Raw genomic sequence first — 20,949 nt, 5'->3', positions numbered from 1 at the left:
GCTAGTTTTTCTTTCTGCTTTGCGTCATTGGGCCGATTGAGGAAGGGAAAGAGCTGAACGACAAAGCCTGGCTTGAATAAAATCCATTTCGGGTGGAGGTGGGCCGACAGACGGGGCAGAGGAGGAGCCCCAAGACGGCCTGTGGGGAGGCGGGGGTCACACAGAGTCAGATCACCCTAAGGCCTGCCTTATCTTCCTTCTGACCCCCCCTACAGGACTGGCTGTTCTGTCCTCCCACAGCTCGGTTCAATAAAAGCGGAGGGGATACATTTCAGAAGAAGCAAGAGAAGGGAGACGTTGAAACAATCGTTTAGCCAGAGATAATTTGCACTCCTGCATGAAGTTTGCAGGAAAAAAAAACAACGAAAACGACTTCTCTGATCCCAACTGATTAAGGCTCACTAAGCAAAGGACAGTCTTCTGTATGAAAACTGACCGCTAGAAAACTCTTTGCCACATCTCGGATCACGTCAATGGTGTAACTTCCAAATTTGTCTCCGCCGGAATGTGATTTCCATCTTACATTTGGAAACGTTGTTTAGAAATTACAGCTCCCCGTCTTCCCAGCTAGACGCGGTGTAACGCGAAGGAACTGATCGCCTTACATCGGGACAACTGAAAGAAACAAAGCGGGGGGCTTCACTCTGCGGGGAAAAGACGAACAGGCTGGAACAAGCCAGTCCGGGCGTACACGTGGACTTGAAGCCCAGGCGAGCGGTGTACAAAGAGAGAGGCACTGATGCCGAACTATCGGTGAGCGGACGGCGGTAACATCCTGTACAGCCATTGCTCATTACAGCCATCAGCCTCGCCGGGAGAAGATGCGGGACACGGCAAGTTGCGCCCGGTTTCTGAGCCGTCTGTGACGCGGGGCGGTCTGCTACAGAAGGCAGGTCTGTAAAAGAGTTTTTAAAGAGTTTTTTTCGATGTTTTTCTCTCTCGACGTTTTGATTCTCGGTTTTACTAAAAGGCGTTGGAATTGTTGAAAGATGTAGCCGGGTATGCCAGGTTATCGTTATTTTCCCTGCCCTCCGATTTTCCCTGCCCTCCGATTTTGGAACCCGGGTACGAGCGACTCGTACCCGGGTTCCAAACGGCCTGACGGAAGGACGGATGGAGATCCTAAGTGAGTGAAGCAAAACACATTATACCTCGAAGCCAATTCGTTTTGAGTGCAAGGTTTCACCTATGTATGGAATGTGTTACCTATGCGTTACATGTAGGATTGTAAATCAAGGATAATAAAATGTCTGGACTGTTTAAAAATCTTAATTACTATGTTCGGCTGCACACTCGTCTCGACTCTCACAGCGAAGCGCAGGTCTCATTTCTTTCTAAACAAGTGCTGACAGGTACGTAGATTAACTGCGCTCAGAAGAATTCACACCTGGAGGCGGTTTAGACTACATTATGAGAATCCTCTCATCTATCAAAAATCTTTACAAATTAAACAACATCAACGTGGTACCTGGTAGAATATGGAAACGTTTACGAAAAACAGATGGAATCTAAACTGAACAGAGCAGCATTCCTCTACTTTAACGTGATAACAGCGGAGCTCATAAATCCTGGAACACATCTGGTTTCCTGCTCATTGCTGCGCGGTTTTTTTTATCTCTGTTTTTCAGAAGCGGCGCTGGTTTCATCTGCACGCTACCAAGCCACCGAACCCATTTCCTCTGAGCTCAGTCGGCAAAGAGCTCGCCGCTCGGCGCCCAGGGGACCGCCAGAGAGCGGTGGGGTGAGCTGTGATTATGTTTTGACACCATTTCTGGACGTTTTTCTGGGCTCTGTTCCAACCCGAGCGACTCAAGTTACTCCCATTATCTGAGACCCGCTTAACCCTGCTCTCCAAGCTTTGGGACTTACACAGTGTAGAAGTTCCTTCGCCTTTGTGACTTGTCCGCTGGGGGATACAGTTAACCGAGACGTTTTAGCCCAGTCTTAAGACCCTGCCGCTCAGTTTTCTAGACCTGTACTGTGCACCCCTGCTGGAGAAACACCCACTTTGGGAACACTCGCAGCCCTCTCCCCTCCCTGTAGGAGGTGCTATGCCGTGGGGAAATAGCACTCAGTTGCAGCCCCTGCTGGTCTCCCTGCTCCAGCAGTGCCTGAACCGGACAGCAGGGGAGAGAGAGGCCGCGGCGCCCCGCAGTCCCCCCGCGGACGACAGCCACGGTATCATCTACATCCTGCTGATGGTGGGCCTGTTCAGCGCCTTCACCTTCGCCATCATGCTCAGTTACATCCGGTCCAAGAAGCTGGAGAACTCCGAGGACCCCTACCACCGCTACATCGCACACGACTGGCCGCAGTCCCGACTGGTCGACTCCCCCGGACACGCAAACCCTCTGGAACCTGGGCCAGACGCTCCAGAGGATTCCTGCGTCATTCCCAATCCCAGGGTGCTGGATCGTCCCAAGCAGCACATCCCAGGCTGAGCGTCCGGGACCTCTTTCCGTGCCCATACCCAACCCATCACTGTGGACCATGATCAGTAATATCACAGCGCTACGGTCGCAGAGGGTACCTCCTTTAATAAGAATCCGACACGAGGGAGAACAAGATCCACACCTCATCATCTCGGATCGGTGAATTCCTTCCTCCTCTTTCGGGCCAGTCGATGGCTCCGTCGCCCCCGAACCCCCGACTGTCACCTAGGGGTGCAGTCCGGTTGACGGTGGTGAGGCCAGATTTCTGTCTCTCCGATCTGCTTACATCATTGTCTTTAGGAGTTATTTTATATACTGTAATCCCCAAAACGTCAGTCTCCGAAAACTGGATCGGAACAATAGGAGGAGATGATGTCTGTTCATTTCGAAAGATGTGTCACGATCGTAAACCCCTCTTCTTAAGGGCGCTCCAGCCCTTCCTTGTTTTTTACTCATCCCTTGCACCTGTTCCCTGTTCCAGCCCCCTTTTCAGTTTCCCTTAAAAGCCAGACGCTGGCTCTGTTCTGGGCTCTGCTCTGGGCTCTGCTCTGGGCTCTGCTCTGGTTTCCATACCAGGCGAGTCCGGGACCTGGAAGCGCCTGGTCCCGTTAAGGTCTTAGTTCCTGTATTTGTTCCTGTTCCCGTTCCCGTGCCGGTCCCGACCCGGTTCTTGTTTTTATCTCGTCTGTCTTGGATGGATCGCCTGGCTTTGGACTTTTGCCCCATTTTTGGATTCCCCTTTTGGACTCAGCTCCGGACTGTTTGCCTTGGCCACACCTCCCCCGAACACCAGCGCACCATGGACACATCATTCCCGACTCCCGCATGCTGTTTTCCCCGCGTTTCCTCACTCTACCCCGGATTGTGTCGTCTGCATAGGGTCCGGAAAGAGCACCTTCCTGACAATATGGTTTTACAATCGAGGACAGGGAGAAAAAGAGCAGATCCTGCAACTCGAGGCTCAGAGCTGTCAGCATTCATTCATCCTTTCGGACATTTATGATCTGCCTCCCTAAGACCAGTCTCCTGTTACCAGGAGATAAAGGAGAAATAATGTCCCGGGCAAAGCTTTGCTTCCTTTACCCTGCTTTCAGTTTCACAATAGGGGTTCATAAGAGGACACTGAGAATTAAATTCACCAACCTTGTTTTTGGGAAAGAGGGTTGCACCTCCACATGGACAAATGCGAAAACGTGATCGCTTTGGAAGCAGATCTGGTTTCTTGAAATACAGCTGTATAGGGAAAGGAGCAGTAAATATCTGTTTATTCTGGATTGAATACGTTACGCTGTTTTCCAGAAACATGAACTGTTGCAATGCGCACGGATACTTGCCTCTGACTGAGCGCTCACGTCAGATTCTTAGGCAATGACCTGAAGCCAGCTGATGTTGTCAAGCGTCATTCGGTGGGAGTCGGTTTCCCAGTTTGAAAGGGATTTGTGCTACACTGCTAATGAGTATTTCCTCTCAGGTGCGTTGATATTACCCGATATGTGTTTTTGTTTTTAAAAAAGGGTTTAATTAAGGACCTAATCACTTAATAAGTTTGGTAATTCAGTAAGATCACTTCATTAGCCACACACAATTTCTTGCATTAGGAACTTGTCTTTTCACATACCCCAGCTTGCTCTCCATGAGACACACAGACAGGGAGAGAAGCTTGGGGTCAGAGCACAGAATCAGCTATTTATACGGCGCCCCTGGAGCAGTTGGGGTGAAGGGCCTTGATCAGGGGCCCAATGGAGTAGGATTCCTCTGCCAGCCACAGGATACGAACTGGCAACCTTCCAGTCACAGGCGCAGATCCTTAGCCACAGAGCCACCGCACTGTCCCATAATTAACAGATGGATAACAAAATGTGAGCTACAGTGTTGTGTTCTAAGCACAGATCCGGCATGCTGAGAGGCAGAGACATTTTCCTTTTCTGTGATGGAGGGGCAGACGAGCTGGCAAGCAAGGAAGGCCTGTGCAGGAATTGTTCCCGCATTGTCTCCTGGCACTGCACCTCAGAGGACGGGAGATTTAACCGCCGACCGACACGACCGCCAGTTTTCATTCCTTTTAATTAATTCGCAAGACCCAGAAATTGCACAATCCTTTTTTTTTTATCCTTCCTTGCCGAGGCAAGAGGAGGGAGGGAGCACCACAGCGACGATGTTAGATCTGCGATGTGTGAATTTTGCAAGTGCAATCGGAGCTTGGGGGGGCCCAGCTGAAACTGCAGGAAGCAGGAAATGGGGAAATCTGCCTCCCAGTGTTTTGTTTTCTCAATTCAGGCCAGACTCAAGAAGAATGTGAAACCTGTGCCGGTGTCAGAATGCCTGTTGCTCGAGATATGCCCTGGGTGCCTGGGCCCTGCCAGCTTCTGAGGCACTCTCTCTACAGCCTCTGCCGAATCTGATCAGTTGCGTGAGCGTTGCTAGGGAACACTCCCTTAATCACTTGGGTGTTCGCAGGACATTAGAGCACAGATGCAAAGAGAATTCAAGGTCTTGGAGGCTCACGGCAGGGCAATGGGGGGGGGGGGCGGGGCATGTTGGTGCCGTGGTTAACCTTGCTGGGACTCTGGGTTCAGTTCCTGGGCTGCTATCTGTGTGGAGTTTGCAAGTTCTCGCCGTTGGCATGGGTTTCCCCCATACTTCAGCGACGTACTGGCAGGCTAATCAGCTTCTGGGAAAACTGGCCCTGGTATGGGGGGTTTGTGTGCCCTGAAATGGACTGGTGTCCCATCCAGGATCTTGTGCTCGTTGCTTGCCAAGATACGTTCTGGCTCCCCTGGAAACCTGAATTGGATTCGAAAATGGACAGACAGTGCAATGATCTGGCTTTCCAGCAGCACAGTTTTCCCACCAAACCCTTATTAAAAGGTTCAGGCCGCAAATATGTGCTCCATACTGCACCTTCCAACTTCTAAACCTTTTGTATTAGAGCATTATTTACTGTGTAATAAATGTGTCATATGCATGGTGTTCTACACACAAAAAAAAAAGTGATTTAAGGTCCAGCATTATTATTTATCTGTAGAACTGTAACACTAGTATTTAAAAAAGCAAACTTAGTCATTTCTGTCCTCTGTTAAAAATGAAATACTGCATGAAATATTTTAAATAAAAAGTAGCATCATTGCACAAGCACATTGCTGTGATTTTTCCTTATGCAGCCGCAGCAGTTCCTTGGGTATCTCATTGTAGAGGAAGCAAGGTCTTGTGAACAAAGCCTGTGAAATACGAGTGCTCGCAGAAAAGGTATCTGATGTGCTTCAGGGCTGAACCCTGAGCATCCACCATCAAGTCTGTGCAGCCAGCGTTCAGCCTTTACAGGGACATAGTGAGAGCCTGGGCAGAGAAAACCCAGGACCAGTCACCTGTATGACTGACAGCACAGCTCAGCCAGGTCAAAGGTAAGAAACTGCAGGTGGCCGTGACCGCAGACAAGACATAATAAAATTACGCAGCACTGCCATCTAGCGGCAACTATATGCCTTACAACATCATCTATATCGGGTCTTGGAGCAGAAGGGGAGGGCGGTAGTGACGAAAGGATTTTGTTCCACAGTGAGCACTTAACTATCGAACGATTTTCATCAACCTATCAGGTTTTCCCGTTCTTCCTGGTTTTAGCTGAAGAAATAAACAGACTCAGAACTAAGACACGATGGATTCTATTCCTCTAGGTTTTGGTGTTGCATGTCCTCTCATTTTCAGGGTTTATTTCTGAACACCTTTACACACCTCGTGAGTAATGTGCAGCCACATATATCATCGAAACTGCATGAAAATGCAGTCTAGAACTCGAAACATTTCAGTAAGGGCTGATCGAGTATTCTTCTGTAAAACCTTCAAACACACATGAGCCCACCCCAAACACTACAGAGCTAGGTGAAGGGAAAGGTGCAAAAAAAATTGTAAAAAATAACTTTATTTAAAAACATTGAGGAAAAATAAAGTTGCTAAAAAAAAAATCACAGTTCCCCCCCCAACAATCGACCCACAGCCAGCGGTCCGGTCCAGCCCAGGGCCCGTCTGTCTCTGCGGACCCTCATGCGACTCCTCGGCCAGCACTGTCCACTACAGTCCAGCAGGAGCGGCGCCTTCACTGACCGCTCGCGCCCACGTCTGCCAGGGAGAGAAGACGGGCAGCGTGAGACCCGCGCTGCCCAGAGGATGTGGCCTCCACGCTCTCTCAAGCCACAGACCCCTGGGGGACCGTTCCTTTCGTAGAGCAGGGATGCAAGATTCTCTGGCCAGACATACTGACACTTTGGTCAAGAACCCACCCCTGATATCCTGGTCTACTGGCTCATTTTTAACCCTAAAGGCAGGATACCTTCCAATAGCACAAAACCGTTGTGTAAACCAGAGCTCTCCATCCTGGACAGTCACACTCCAGCAAGTCCCACGGGTTATGTATTTTTTAAGGAGCTGTAATATTATTGATCAATTAAGCAGGTCATTTGTTCCATTAAAGGCAAGAGCTGAAGGTAATTCACAGTTTGGTGCCAAATCCCTAAACAGGCAGCATGGTGGACTGGCAGTTAACACAGGAGCTGGGTTACCAAGTTTGATTCTGGTCAAGGGCTTGTCAGTCTGTGAGGAGACTGCATGTTCTCAAGGCTTGCATGGGTTTTCACGGGTGCTGTGGTGCCCTTCTCCCCCTGCCGAAGACATGCTCTCTAGCTGGATTGGCAGTGTATGCGCGCTCTGATGTACTAGTGTTCAGTCCAGGGTGGAGATTGTTCCAGAAGCATACAATGTAAGCTTAAACTCAGGGGAGCAGTGACCATGACCATAATTCATATACTCTGTGCTCAGAAATGAGTGTTGTGTACAGTTTTTGGTTTTTATTTATAATTTCAGAAACTATAATTACATAATATAAATTTAATTTACAATTTTCATTAAAATATTTTAAGACAGCAGTTACCAAATAGCCAAGAGGACACTGGATGAAGAGCCAGTACTGTGATACAGGAGCTGTAATATTCACTCTCAGCACAGGGACAGAAATGTCTCCATACTGCATTGGCTAAGTCACTGTGTTTGTGTCCCGCAGTGGGCTGGTGTCCTGCACAGGAGGGAGTCACACCTCCTGCCCTGGATAGACTCCAGACTGCCTCAAGCCTGAAATAATATCTCCTCGACAGTATCGTTTCAAAATTCACCATTGAATGGTTACTTATAAAAAATGTTGGACTGGTTTTCTACAGGACTAGAACTGGAGGCCACAGGTTTGGACTATAGGCACGTAGCGACAGGCTGAAGAGATGGCTTTCTCCTTGCTCATGCAGATGGTGTGAGCAGGGAGCGTCCAGCACAGCTCCTGGTCGGCCAGTGGGTCTGTAGGCTTTCCTTCCAGCTCTGCTCTTACTCCAGGGCAGCTCCTCCAGAGCTCTATATTATACACCTAGATCTCTCTCTGTTTTATACCCCTTTGCTCCTCCCATATTCTGTGGTGCTGCTGCTTCGCAGGGTCCAGGAAAACCTGGTCTGTCCGGAAAACCCAGACACGCCAGCCCTCCAGAACCAGGACTGGACACCTCTGGGCTGTAGAGGCTCTACTGTGTTTAAAAGGCCCTCCCTACCTCTCTCGCCCCCCGGACTCTCTCCCTCAGTCCTCCTTTTTGTCTGGCTCGGCTCTGGCTGCCTCCTCCTGCTGCTGCTGCTGCTGCTGCTGCTGCTGCTGCTGCTGCCTCTCGAGTTCCCGCTGCTTCTTGAGGGCTGCCTCGGCTCGCTTGCTCTGGTAGATCTTGACCCCAGCAAACCCCAGGCACAGGAGCAGGGTCTTGGCGGCCAGGATGTACAGCAGCAGGGGGAAGTTCTCCAGGGCCTGCAGAGAGAGGTCAGAGGTCAGCTAGCAAGGACCGAGCCAGTGAAAGACTCCAAGAGGTAGTCACACAATCCATGCGCCGATAGGTTCCATTTCCCAGAAAAAGAATCCAGCTGCATAGCACTCGGATCCAGTTCGGGTTTTACCAGGAAAAAAACTCAAATTAAAATCTTAACCTCCGATTTCTTTATCCAAAGGGTTGTAGGAGTACTGTATGTAACAAGCTCCCCAGCTGTGTGGCTGAAGCCGATACCCTGGTTTCATTCAAGAAACAGCTGGATAATACACCAAATCCTATAAAAAATACCAATCGGGCTACATCGTTTGGATCGACTTTTGATTACAACGGTTCTTATGTTGTTCAAGAGTCAGATATTCCCCCTACATGCCTCTTCACAACTCACTCCCCTCAGTGAAGCTGGGATACAGGTCCACTCGTGCACTGAAGTCTCCAGCACGAAAGTTACTGCAGTAAACCCACACAGTACTTCAGCACTGGGTACTAAGCAGTGGTTCCGTATGCCTCTAAAGTTGCCATCAGTCATAGTTTGAGCTGGCAGACAAACTCCCTAAACACCCCGTTTTAAAAATGAGTGTCACTATCTGTGTCTGTGACAGAACTGACCACAAGATGACCCCACCGGGTGATCCAACTACCACCACCTCACCATGGCGACATGCAATACACTCACACTAAGCAAGATATGTTTGTCCAGGTCTTGTGTGTGGCGAACATACCGCCCCTGCCCGTTTGCACCAAGTCAGTATTTTACTTTGTGCTGAGTAAACCACAGCAAGCCTTCAGAAAGGCCGCTGTCGCAGTTCACTTCAGCCCCTGCACTCACTCAGCTCTCCGTCCCCCCCGCCTTCCACAGCCCGGAGCAGCTGCTGTTGACCCGAGGCTAGGTGGAGCGGAGTCAAGCCTCTGGGCCTGTCGGTGTCACTCACCAGTCCAACAGGACACAGGGCACAGGGCAGACCCCCCCTCCCCCCAGACCGACACGCTGGTGCCCGCGGCGGCCAGGAAGACCCGATTTGATCAAGTCATACAAAAATATCACACATGGGCCACCGGCAGAACCTGATGTAGAATTAAAGTCCTGCACAGAATTGGACAGTTGTCATGAACTGATCTGGTTAAACAGAAAAAAAAAATGTCCCTCTACAAGCAACTGGCCACCCCAACAGCTCTCTGGAATGGGGGGGCTTACAGTCCATCGCTGTCTGGTTTCTATTTTAAAATCACAGGAGACACGACGTGCTCGCTTTACGATGCTGTAGGAAAAATCGCGATCAGTGCGCCTTTTATCTTTAACGTGTAAAAGCCCAGTAAAAGAGACGACACATCTACAGTTACAACAAAGTGCATTTCTAAATATAAAGCACCACAGACACAGACAGCGCCGGGGGTCTGTCACACGCCCGCAGTATACCAACTGCCCATGCGGCTTAGTAAACAATTTTACAAAGGGCTAATAGAGCTACTTTACTAAAGCCAAGTACTGATCCCGTAATGGCAAATTCAGCGTGTGCCCATTGCTAACGGAGGTGTGTGACATAAAAATGACAGCGGCGCTCACTCACCCTCCAGTTCACTTCCATCTTTGCCTCGAATCAGACGTCACTTGTCTCGTCTCAAGTTAGCCCTGCCTAGAGGCAGGAGGTTTAAGTGCTGGGAGGCGGAAACAGAGGAGTGCAGGCCAATCCGAAAGCAAGTTAAGATTGAGTGGCAGAGACCTTGGCCACTCGAAATTTAAAGAATCCTTCCTGAATCTTCTGGTGAACGGTGGATTGGCTTCCCTGAACCTGAAGGCATGCTTATAGTCGTTTGTTTTGGCACGGATAGATAGCGAATGAGTCTTATTTTAAAGCACCTTCCAGAAAAATCTAGATCAGAAGTGTTGTGTACACAAGCATGTCAGGGAACAGGCTACACTCGTCCCAGTAAGTCGTCCTAAAGCACTTGCCTTTTGAGACTGGGAACACCGGTAAATTAGTTAACCAGAGCATCTGTTTAAGAGAACTCCGATCCTTGAAGGGTGAAAGAAATTCAGTTTTGTTCCAAATGGAATTTAATTTATTTTGCTTATTTAATTTAAAAACTGGATTATTTTTTTTTAAATCATAATATGCTTAGCCGGTCATAAAATAGAGTGAAGTAGTTCACGTAGGCTGCAAAGGAACATATAAGGGTTTATTGCATGCTGAAAAGGAAAAAAAAAACAAAGTTTCGGCTGTTTAGAATGTTATTCTATCATTAAATTCTAACATCATTTTTAAAATGTGGCTCTGGTATGCTCTGATCCAGGACAACCAACAAAATATGGAGTAATGTAAAGAAATAAGTCATTCACGAAAAAGGAACAATACAAGTGACAAGAAAAACAATTATGTAAACAACTCTATGTGTATGCATATATCCTCAAATTTGGAGTCCCAGGGAGTTAAGAAGGAAGTCTTCCGTCTCAGAAAGACAAGCAAAACAAATTTCACTCTTTCCTGCAAAAACAAAGACACAGACTTACAATTTTAACCAGAGAATTCACTGGGGAAAAAACACATGATGCTCCCATTATACACCATTCCCCTCAAGACAGCAGACATCCAGAGCTGACATTCCTGTCCAGGAGACATAGGACCTATAGCAAACCATACGTGGAGCACAATTGCCTAAAAGTGAGTATTATTTTTGGTAGTGTTAGAAGTTATATATTTAAATTAAATTTGAAATACAAAATAAAGAGGGTGGGCAAATCCCAGGGCTGAGCAATCTGCTGTGACAAGCTTTATAGATTTCTTCATAGCACCAGCAACTGAAGAACTGGCAACAGTTAATAATAATTGCTTACACTTATATAGCACTTTTCTGGACACTCCACTCAAAGCGCTTTACAGGTAATGGAGACTCCCCTCCACCACCACCAGTGTGCAGCCCCACTGGGATGATGCAACGGCAGCCATAGTGCGCCAGAACGCTCACCACACATCAGCTATCAGTGGGAGGGAGAGCAGAGTAATGAAGCCAATTCATAGATGGGGATTATTAGGAGGCCATGACTGGTAAGGGCCAATGGGTAATTTGGCCAGGACACCGGGGTTACACCCCTACTCTTTTCGAGAAATGCCCTGGGATTTTTAATGACCACGGAGAGTCAGGACCTCAGTTTTACGTCTCATCCGAAGGACGGCGCCTTTTGACAGGGGACGCTCTACTGTAACTATACTGGGGCATTAGGACCCACGCAGACCGCAGGGTGAGCACCCCCTACTGGCCCCACTAACACCTCTTCCAGCAGCAACCTTAGTTTTTCCCAGGAGGTCTCCCATCCAGGTACTGACCAGGCTCACACCTGCTTAGCTTCAGTGGGTTGCCAGTTGTGGCTGCTGGCAATTGTGCACTTGGTCCTGTTCAGCCTCTAATGAGATAACTGAGCTCATTCAGTCCCAGCTGGACTGAAAACCTGGCTGCTGGGGTTTATTCCCATAAGCCAGGGGTATCAGTCTTGCTTCTTGGAGGGCTGTAGTGTCCCCTAACTTTCAGGCCACACTCGCAGCAACTGAATCAGTCTAATCACCTAATTAAATGGATTAATTTAATTCTCCCCTCCAGGCTCCAAAATATTCCGTAGACTGTATTCTCACTCAACCACATTATTTCTGCCCTCCAATATAAAAATGGCTAAAAGTCTAGAAACAGTCTTGATCTAGTGCTATAGTTTTTGTTCCGTGTCTCAGCGGAAAAGCAGCTGATACTGAGGGCCGGCAGCCCACATCAGTGGAAGACTAAAATTGCCCCTGACCTCAAGAGTATTGGCCACAGTAGACATGCCCATAATATCCCATCTCATTAGAATCGTTCTGCCGTGTGACCTACACAGAATTAATTTACTGATTTTCTTTCAAGTAGTACCAGGCGAAGTGTGAAACAGCATTTTTAAGAACACAAATAAGTCTCCTTCTGGGGTGGATTATTTTGCTCTCATCTCGAAAAAATGCCACATAAAACCTGGTCACAAAAAGCCAGTTTTAAGTGGCCACCATCACATCTGTAAGTTTGGGAGAGTGTTTCTTATTTATGCATGAAAAAGAACTTGGTCAATGAGTACTATACACATAATACAGTATGTGTTTTCATATACAGTATTTCACCAGTTCCAGTTTGGTTTACTTGGAAAAGGTTTATCAAAGTGGGGGTTCCAGTCCTGGTTCGGTTAAGGTCACTACATCCACAGGATCACTAAGTGTATTTAATTAAAACACCAGCTGATGTACAGTTAAGCAACTTCAGTGATTAAGACCCAAGATTGCTAAAAAATTTGCAGACACACCAGTCTTCCAAGGACTGTAAGAAAACAGGATTCGCTATTGACTAGCCATCTTTAGTCACAACACTTATTTTAATTAAGATCTGACAAGCTTGACTTCTAGCTTTTAATGCACTTTGTATAAAATCTGACCTGGCAGTCAAAAGCAACACAGCATTAGGGGAGAGTAAAGAATCGATAAAATCAGGGTGTGCTTTGATTGCTCATTAACAACCAATCTAGTTTTTAAATCCATGGGGGGAAAGCAGAGATTTGGATTTCAGGTCTATTAATAATGTTTCTGTAAATCGAGTTATTTGGGTCTATTAATAATAAGAATTCTCAGATTCCTGTTCACTGTCAAATTCCTGCTTATTCACTTTCCGTTGTTTCTGAAAAGTGTCCGAATTTTCACACGTTAATGGCTGAAAACCTGTCTCTCCACTACAAGGGTGTCCTAGACCAGCTAGTTACTGGTTTAACTGGAACCCTTCAAGGGCTTCGCCCATCTCTTCGGGCACTTTAAAGACCTCTTGAAAACCTTGAACAGGATAGGTTACCCTCGCTCTACAAGGCCCACGAAACCCGCACAGAATAATGTTGTGAAGTACATAAAAAACAGCTTGACCCTCCTTTCCCATTTTTTTTTAATACAATGTATTAGAAAGCCAAAAACAAACCAACGCACAAAAAATATACAGAACACAGTATTGAAGATGCTGTGTTGTTTGGGATAGGGGACCTTTGTTTGCCCCAGAGAGGTGTGCACAAGTACAGCACCCAGAAACTGGAACTGACTGCCTCCAGCACTGCAGACTGTCTGTGAAACCCGGAGAGCAGGCCCTGACTGCAGACGCTCCAGCACAGAGACCATCTGAGCCCAAGTGCTAGGGCACAGGGTCCCCCACTGACACAGCGGGGCAGCTGGCTGAGCTACACCTCAGGTGCAGGCGTGGGCGCCTGGGGGGGTGTGGCACTGGGCACTGGGGGTACCTCCACCTACGGAGAGAGAGCGACAGACCAAGAGAGTTAGAAAAGGTTTCACGCGAGAAGGAAAAAGGTCAAATGTTGTGACACTATCTATAAAAAAGGCCAACGGAGACTCTTCTTTCTTAGATAACTCAGGTACTTTAAAGTGGATAAAACTATTCTTACACTTTTCTACAAATCATTTATTGAAAGTGTCTTAACATACTGCTTCACTTGTTGGTTTGGCAACATAAGTACCGGTAACTGTAATAGGCTGGGTAAATTAGTGAATATAAGTGGCAAAATAATCGGGATTAATCAAATCAACTTAAGCATTCTTTACAAACAGAGAGTGACTAAGAAAGCCAAAAGCATCAGGGAGTGTGTGTCTCACCCCCTCCATTGTGAATTCACACTTCTCCCAACTGGGAGACGCCTCTGTGTCCCCAGGTGTAAAACCAACAGACTCAGGAAATCTTTCATCCCCACTGCAATCACACTCTTAAACAATGCAAAGTAACTACCTTGTCTCTTGCTTCTTTTCTCCTGTTACACCTCTGTATTCTCTTCCCTTTTGATAGTATTGTCATTGTGTTGTGTTTGACTGTGCCGTAAAACAAATGTCCCCTCGGGGACAATAAAGCTTGAATTGAATTGAATTGAAACGTGGACCGCGACATGAGTGAGGGAGGGAAGGAGGGAGATATGGCGAAGGAACTTCAGAAAGATTACACACGCGAGAAGACCCACTGCTGGCTGCTAATCCCCACAATGCAATGCAACAAAAGAATCTGCACGACTCCACCTTAACAAGATAAATGGGTTTGCCCGAGACTTGTACAACTTACAGCACAATTTTTGTACCGTCTTTGCTACTGCTAAAGTGTTTTTTAACCCATATATTCTAGTTTAATCTCTAAATGTGTGCTGAGAAACAATTTATTTTGGAGTACTGCAAGTGCACTGAAGTTGAACAGACATAACAGGTAAAGCCAATAAACGGATTAACACGTGACATGAAATTCACAGGCTAGTGGCGTGTTTAGCCACTGGTAGAAGCAGTGCCAGCTGTATATCCAACGATGGCTTACGCCAGGTTACAGATGTTGCCTTGTAGGATTCTGTCTCATTCCTCTTGTGGGCCTGAAGCCTAGCCAAGCACATGCCTTTTTACTGACCCCTGTATACTACTGTCATCACAGCTCATGGGACTCAGGTCTGCAGAAAAGTGCATGTCACATTCACCCCTTTCAGCAAGTGAGGTCCTAGGAAGGGATGAATGTAGCACCTTGCAGTAAGGTTGACATCACAGATCTGAAGGCACCAGACACACTTGTGTCCAGATCATCACACTTGGACCTCCACTTTGACTGGCCTGTTGTCCACAACAATATCACATCTGCCCCACATTCACCTTTCACAGAGGTCTCCACAAAACTCTGATTCGTCAATAAAAAGTACTTGGTTCTACTGCAGGCAAATCCACCTGAGGGGTTTTTCCATATATGGCACAAACCTGTTGTTCTCTTGATAAGCAGGGTTTGACTGCTGACTTCTGCTAACTTCCCTTTGTCTTCCTTGATTTTCACCAGCCTTGAGAATCGGCAGGCTAAATCACCTCGTTATTTGTGCCTTCCATCCAACTCTCTGACTAATGAGGTGATTTAGTGCTTATTCAACAGTCAGTCAGTTGCGTAGGTCGCAGTCAACCATGAATGACCAAAAGCGTTTTATCAATATCCAAAATCTGTATACTCTATTTCTCTAAATTTAGATCATGTATACTGTATATAAAATGATATATTAGCGTGGCAGAAAAGCTACAGCCAGGGCTAGATTTAAATATTCTAATTGTTCTTGAGCAGTTTTCTTGTTTTGGAAGTAAATCCAGGAAGTGGTTGGGTTCTCTGAGCCAGCTTTTTAGGATATTTTTCCAAGATACTGGTCTCTGATAACTACGAGGCCCAGGCGTTCCAATATCCAAGCAAGGACAGCATAAACTGTGATATTAATCCAGTGATACAATGACAAATCCGATTCCATTTCATTCTGTACTCACACCCTGACTGGACATCACCAGTCATAAACCCTGAGATACAGCTGGAACGGCTTGCCAATTGGAAATGGGAGACAAGAGTTTTGCCACTACACCTATAGTGTAATCAACAGCTTTCAATCTGAGGCTCAATGCATGATGAACTTTATCAGAAGACTTGCATAAAAACCTTGTCCAAATAAACCCTATCACAGTACTAAAATTACTTACATTATACAGATATCCGACTTCTGCTTGTTCAAAGGAACCTCAATAATATCTGAGGAACCTCAGTAGCACACTATCCCCACAGAGAGAGTGTCATTTGCCTTTCCATTCACAAAGAAAACATTCTTATTTCTGTAGGCTAATTCTGATATAATAAGCTGCGCTGCCTAATGTTGTTTTCCAGTGGCATCTAGCTCTAGCTAGATCTTCTGGTACTGTGATAAAGGCATCTAAGCAGGTTTGCTCATGATTCAATTTCCTTGAAAGCTGTCACTCCTCTCTCTCCCACGGCCCAGTCAGGTTTACTTACGTGTGTACCTCTTCAATTTTTACTGACTTTCCTCTAGGATGACCGGTATTAGCAGTGATTTAGAGCTGTGGCATAGAGACTGATGCCCCTTTAACTCTATGTAATTAATGCAGCAGAAAGAGAAGGAAGAGGCAGTTATTTCTTACCAGTCGTTCTGCTCTCTTCTTCAGCCTCCTCCAGATAGTGTGGTGAGCCTGAGAGAAACAGAGAGCACTGATAACACTGCAATGTCAAGACACACTGCACCAGGCCATCAGAGTGGCGGCCCGTCGCAGGGTCTCGGCGCGGCAGAGCGCTAGTAGCGGCCTGTAGCGGCACGTCAGACCGCTAGAGGCGGCCTGTTGTAGCATCTGAGTGCGCCAAGCAGACAGTCTGGTCGTCGGTAATACCTGTAGCTGCAGTGGCAGAGACAGACCCTGCGCTCGGCGGTGTAGGCCCCAAGGCCCTGGTCCCAGATTGTGCAGCGCTGTCACCTCATACTGAGAGCACAGCCCTGTCCTGGCCACCAGGGGGCCTCCGCTCACATCCACATGGTCCCCACACCTGGGAGAGACAGAGAGAGGGGGGCTGACCCTCCTGACAGACTGCAGGACTCACAGGAGGACAATCTCTCATGCAGAGCCGACTCATGTAGTATAGTCTGCTAACAGCATTAACAGTGGCAATGAAAACAGTAAACAGAGGAAAAACTGAACTAAAACAAGGAATGATAAGCCAGGAGGGAAACAAGTACACTGGAACCCGCAATGTCAGACATCAGCCGTGTCTGTACAGGGACACACAGGAAAGATACGGCCCTGTTCCCGTCTTCTGGTACCCAGCTTGAGGAGAAGAGAACACAAGCTCTGTTTTTAAGAGTATAAGAAAAGAAAGACTACAATCAAAAAGACACCATTCAGCCCATCTAGCCTCTGTTGACAGACGTCTGGAACCAACAGCTAGACTAAAACCCTCTTCTTTGTTCTTTGTTTCAAATGATCTTCCACTTATGTCCTCTGGTTTGTGCTAAAAACCAAGAAATATCACAGGCCTAGCATGGAGACAAGGTCATAGGCAACTTCTATCTATTCTATCCAGTTGTTCCTGACTGTGAAGAGTATTTACAGTTTCCTACCTGCCTTGTTTAATGTTATCCGTGCATGTTTAGTTGTTCATGGATTTACACTATTAGATTGTGTTTGTCTTTTTATCTGTCTGCAAAGCACATTTCCCCATCTGGGACAGTACGGGAAGGAAAGGAAAGGGTAAAAGGAAAATCTAAAGGCAAAGCAGAGATTGGAATTGTAAGAGTAATATCTGAAATAAAAGATTTCAAGGGCTTGCGGTCTGAACTGCTGTTGCACATACCGGGTGAGAGTGTGGGACAGAGAGGGACTGTCTTCTCACCTGTACAGTGTCACTATGCCTCTGGGGCTCTCAGCTGCCCTCTGCTCCACCTCCTCCTGTTTAGTCCTGAAACACACAGTCCTGAATTCAGCACAGGGCTGGCGCCCACGATGCACATCTCACAGAGCAGCACCAAGGTCTTAAAGCAGGCAGGAAACAGGAAGCAGAAAGGAAGAGGGGCGGGCGGAGAGGACAGCTTTACCTGCTGTGAGTGAAGATCTCCATGGCGACGGCAGGCTGTACTTCCAGCGGCTCCCAGGGCAGGTCCTGCTGGATGAGCCGCTGGGCGTCGCAGCCGAGAGAACGCAGGTCCTCCTGACAGAGGGATCGACAAGCGCTTGTGAGTGACACCGGAACAAACTACCTGCACCCCCCCCGAACGCGGCTGCAGAACGAGACGGGGAGACCGACCGACCTCTGAGGGCGTCCAGGAGTCCAGCCGAGAGTCCAGGACCACGTCGCAGCAGAAAGCCCCCGAGATCACTGGCCACACAGAAGAGGAAAAGGGGTCTTAAATCGGACTGCATAGCTGACCTCTGCCCCGAGACACAGACGCCCAATGTTGTGTACCTGGCAGCTCCGGGCTCCTCAGCAGCTCCACCAGGAATTCCTCCTTGAAGGCAGCCTGCAGGACCTGTCCCAGCAGCATAGCACACGACCGCCAGTAAGCCTGCACGCACACACACACAGACGCACAAGGTCAAGGCACGGAGCCCGGCTGGGGGTCGACAAGAGTCGAGGAACACGGACGGGCCCGGAAGGCCCACGGGGTACCTGGTTGACCTCCTGGGGGTCCTGGTCCTTGAAGGAGAGCAGGGAGAGGGTGCAGGACTGGGTGAGGGGCCGGTGCAGGGGCCAAGGCTGCCCGTCGACCAGGGCCAAGGCAGCAGTGCTGACGTGCCACTCGGTCAGATCTGAGAGGGAGGGGCAATTCAGTGTCACTCAGGGATCACATCAGTTAACAGTGCTGCAGTGCAGAAGAGCCTGTGACATTCCTGGTGCTCATTCTGTGTGATCCCACTGTGTGGCATTTAACTACCCTGATCTCACCGTACATGTTGGTCAATTGTACATGTGAAACTTTACCCTGTGAGGGAACTGGTGTGTTAAGAAAGCATCTGTTTTATAATAATAATAATAATAATAATAAACTGTGTCCGGACGGGCAGAGGGAAATACCACTGTGTGGCCAACAACGGTGTGGGGGATCCCAAAAGCTGCACTGGGAAACACATGCAGATCGGTGAGCCCCCGTCTGCGGTGTGTGTTTGTGTAGTCGTGTGTGAGGACCCAATCTTCTATTCAGTGTAAAAAACTGATAGTGGGCAACCTTTAAGATAAGATCACTTTATTGGCCATATACAATTTCTTGCATTAGGAATTTGTCTTTTCAAATACCCCAACTTGCTCTCCATGAGACACACAGACAGGGAGAGAAGCTTGGGGTCAGAGCACAGGGCCAGCCATTTATACGGCACCCCTGGAGCAGGTGGGGTTAAGGGCCTTGCTCAGGGGCCCAACGGAGTAGGATTCCTCTGCCGGCTGCGGGATTTGAACTGGCAACAGATCCTTAGCCACAGAGCCACCACACCGCCCAGTCCTTTGCAGTCAATAGCAATAATAATAATCATCATCATCATCATCTTTATTTTATATGGCACCTTTAAAGGTGGTTTCTCAAAGCGCTTTACAGAACAACAATAAAAAAGAAATGACAATACACAATAAGAGGAGACAGTAGATGGTGCTACTGAATACATTTGGAGCACAGAGGTCAAGAACAGAACAAGTTAAGTAAAGGCTCTTCTACAGAAGAAGGTTTTGAGTCTGAATTTGAAGGTGTGTAGAGAAGGTGACTCTCTCATATCCTTGTGGAGAGAGTTCCAAAGCTTGGGGGGTAGCAGGAGAAGGCCCTGTCACCCACAGAGCGTAGACGGGCACGGGTTACTCACGCCGGGCACAGCTGTAGGGAGTGGACACGCCTCGGTTCATGATGAGCAGTGTGCCCTGAAGCCCCGGCCCCTCCAGCGTCACCTCGATCTTCTCCGTGCGCGGGTACAGCGCCCGCTGCTTCGCCTGCTCCCGGGAAAAGAGCTGGCTGCGCCACCCCAGCAGCTCCGCGACCGACGGCCGGGACACCGCCGCGTTGGACGCCAACCCTGACCGGACAGGGACAAGGGGGGCAGAGTCCGTGTGAGGGAAGACGAGTGAGTGAGGAGATGAGGATGAAGAAGGGGAAAGGAGGGAGAGAATGGAGAATGAAAGGGTGAATTCCTGCGAGATACCTAAACTGTTACTGTCTGTAGCTCCATCTGACAGATCATATTGTTCCTTCAGTACTACTCACACAGCAGTGGTATAGAAACGTCTAAACGATAACCTACTAAACAAGACCAAAATATGCTTTTTCCAAACCTCGCTTGCACGTTCTGTGAATATTTGACGAGCCTCATTAAAGTTGATAAAGAGAGATAGGGGAATATCAAGGTCAGAGCAGCTGGTCTCATTAGATTTATGCTACAGTATGATAGCGGCTGGTAACACAGCGGTACTCACTGACTGGAAAGACTCGGCACACAGAGCGACAAGCCATGCTGGGTCCGAGGTCCAGTGAGTATTCGGATTCAGCTCAACTCCAGTGCGTTTCTACTACGCTATACACTTGCTTTGGTTAGCGTGAACTGTACCACCTCTCTCATCTGTAGAGTACGGCCATGCTTATTTTCCGTCGTGGTGCAGCGGTGAAATAAGTCCTTCACACTCCTATGGAAACTCGGCATCGTACAGAAAGGTTCCCAGTTGTATTCTTGCGGTGCTTTCCAGTAAAACGTACCTTTCGGGTTGTTCTTGATGTGATTTGATTCCCACTGGTTCTATAGAATCTGTTAAATTATTAATAGACTAAATCACTAATTACAACTTAGAGAAAATGATAATATTGGCTAATTAAATAAATAATTAGATTAATGAAGCTAAGCTATTAAAGCCAGTTCTAGGTTTAGTAGATGACTTCGCTGTGATTCCCTAGGTGAAATAGACGGTTCTAGTTTAGCTCGTTAGTTACTAAGTAACTTTGTAAATACTATCTAAAAATGTAGTATACCACAGTGATTCTGCACAAAACAACAGTTATGGTTACATAATTGTTTACCATAGCCTTCTCATTAAAATTACTGTAGTACTATTGTCCTGCCTTTGCTATTGTGTTTGTGCTCACGTGTGAAGTGTTATCTTATTATTCTTTATCTGCTGAGCAGACAGCTTCACACATCTTATAAAAATGCAAAACGGTTATCGGCAAGTTACTTATGTGTCAGAAATACACCACAAGAAATGAAATATATTTCTCCCAAATTCAAAACTCTCAGAAACTGACATTTCTGCTCTATTGCAGAATTCGAATATCCTGAAAAAACTGATGCTCAGGGACATGCTCAGGAATGCTCAGGAAAATCAAC

At 47.5% G+C, this 20,949-nt stretch overlaps 3 protein-coding genes across 3 annotated transcripts; 1 reads left to right on the top strand and 2 right to left on the bottom strand.

Annotated features, from left to right (window-relative positions):
- The first annotated feature begins 268 nt into the window (after positions 1-268).
- On the top strand, positions 269-5,563 carry LOC148836439 (potassium voltage-gated channel subfamily E member 1). Its single transcript, XM_088913895.1, has 2 exons — positions 269-893; positions 1,629-5,563. The coding sequence occupies exon 2, from the start codon at positions 2,052-2,054 to the stop codon at positions 2,439-2,441; it is 390 nt and encodes a 129-aa protein (XP_088770021.1). The 5' UTR covers positions 269-893; positions 1,629-2,051; the 3' UTR covers positions 2,442-5,563.
- A 774-nt stretch (positions 5,564-6,337) lies between these two features.
- smim11 (small integral membrane protein 11) lies at positions 6,338-9,929 on the bottom strand. Its single transcript, XM_088913629.1, has 3 exons — positions 9,844-9,929; positions 8,015-8,259; positions 6,338-6,548 (listed from the first exon to the last, which is right to left on the bottom strand). The coding sequence occupies exons 1-2, from the start codon at positions 9,859-9,861 to the stop codon at positions 8,041-8,043; spliced, it is 237 nt and encodes a 78-aa protein (XP_088769755.1). The 5' UTR covers positions 9,862-9,929; the 3' UTR covers positions 6,338-6,548; positions 8,015-8,040.
- A 3,264-nt stretch (positions 9,930-13,193) lies between these two features.
- mrpl39 (mitochondrial ribosomal protein L39) lies at positions 13,194-20,239 on the bottom strand. Its single transcript, XM_088914648.1, has 10 exons — positions 20,048-20,239; positions 19,444-19,650; positions 18,266-18,405; positions 18,062-18,161; positions 17,907-17,974; positions 17,694-17,806; positions 17,492-17,557; positions 16,495-16,648; positions 16,252-16,299; positions 13,194-13,562 (listed from the first exon to the last, which is right to left on the bottom strand). Exons 1-10 carry the CDS (start codon positions 20,082-20,084, stop codon positions 13,497-13,499), a joined length of 999 nt encoding a protein of 332 aa, XP_088770774.1. The 5' UTR covers positions 20,085-20,239; the 3' UTR covers positions 13,194-13,496.
- Positions 20,240-20,949: the final 710 nt, after the last annotated feature.

Source organism: Atractosteus spatula, chromosome 4, assembly GCF_055471065.1.
Source record: "Atractosteus spatula isolate fAtrSpa1 chromosome 4, fAtrSpa1.hap1, whole genome shotgun sequence".
Lineage (NCBI taxonomy): Eukaryota > Metazoa > Chordata > Actinopteri > Semionotiformes > Lepisosteidae > Atractosteus > Atractosteus spatula.
The sequence above is the reverse complement of the archived record's forward strand: the minus strand, read 5'-3'. Positions and strand labels throughout refer to the sequence as shown.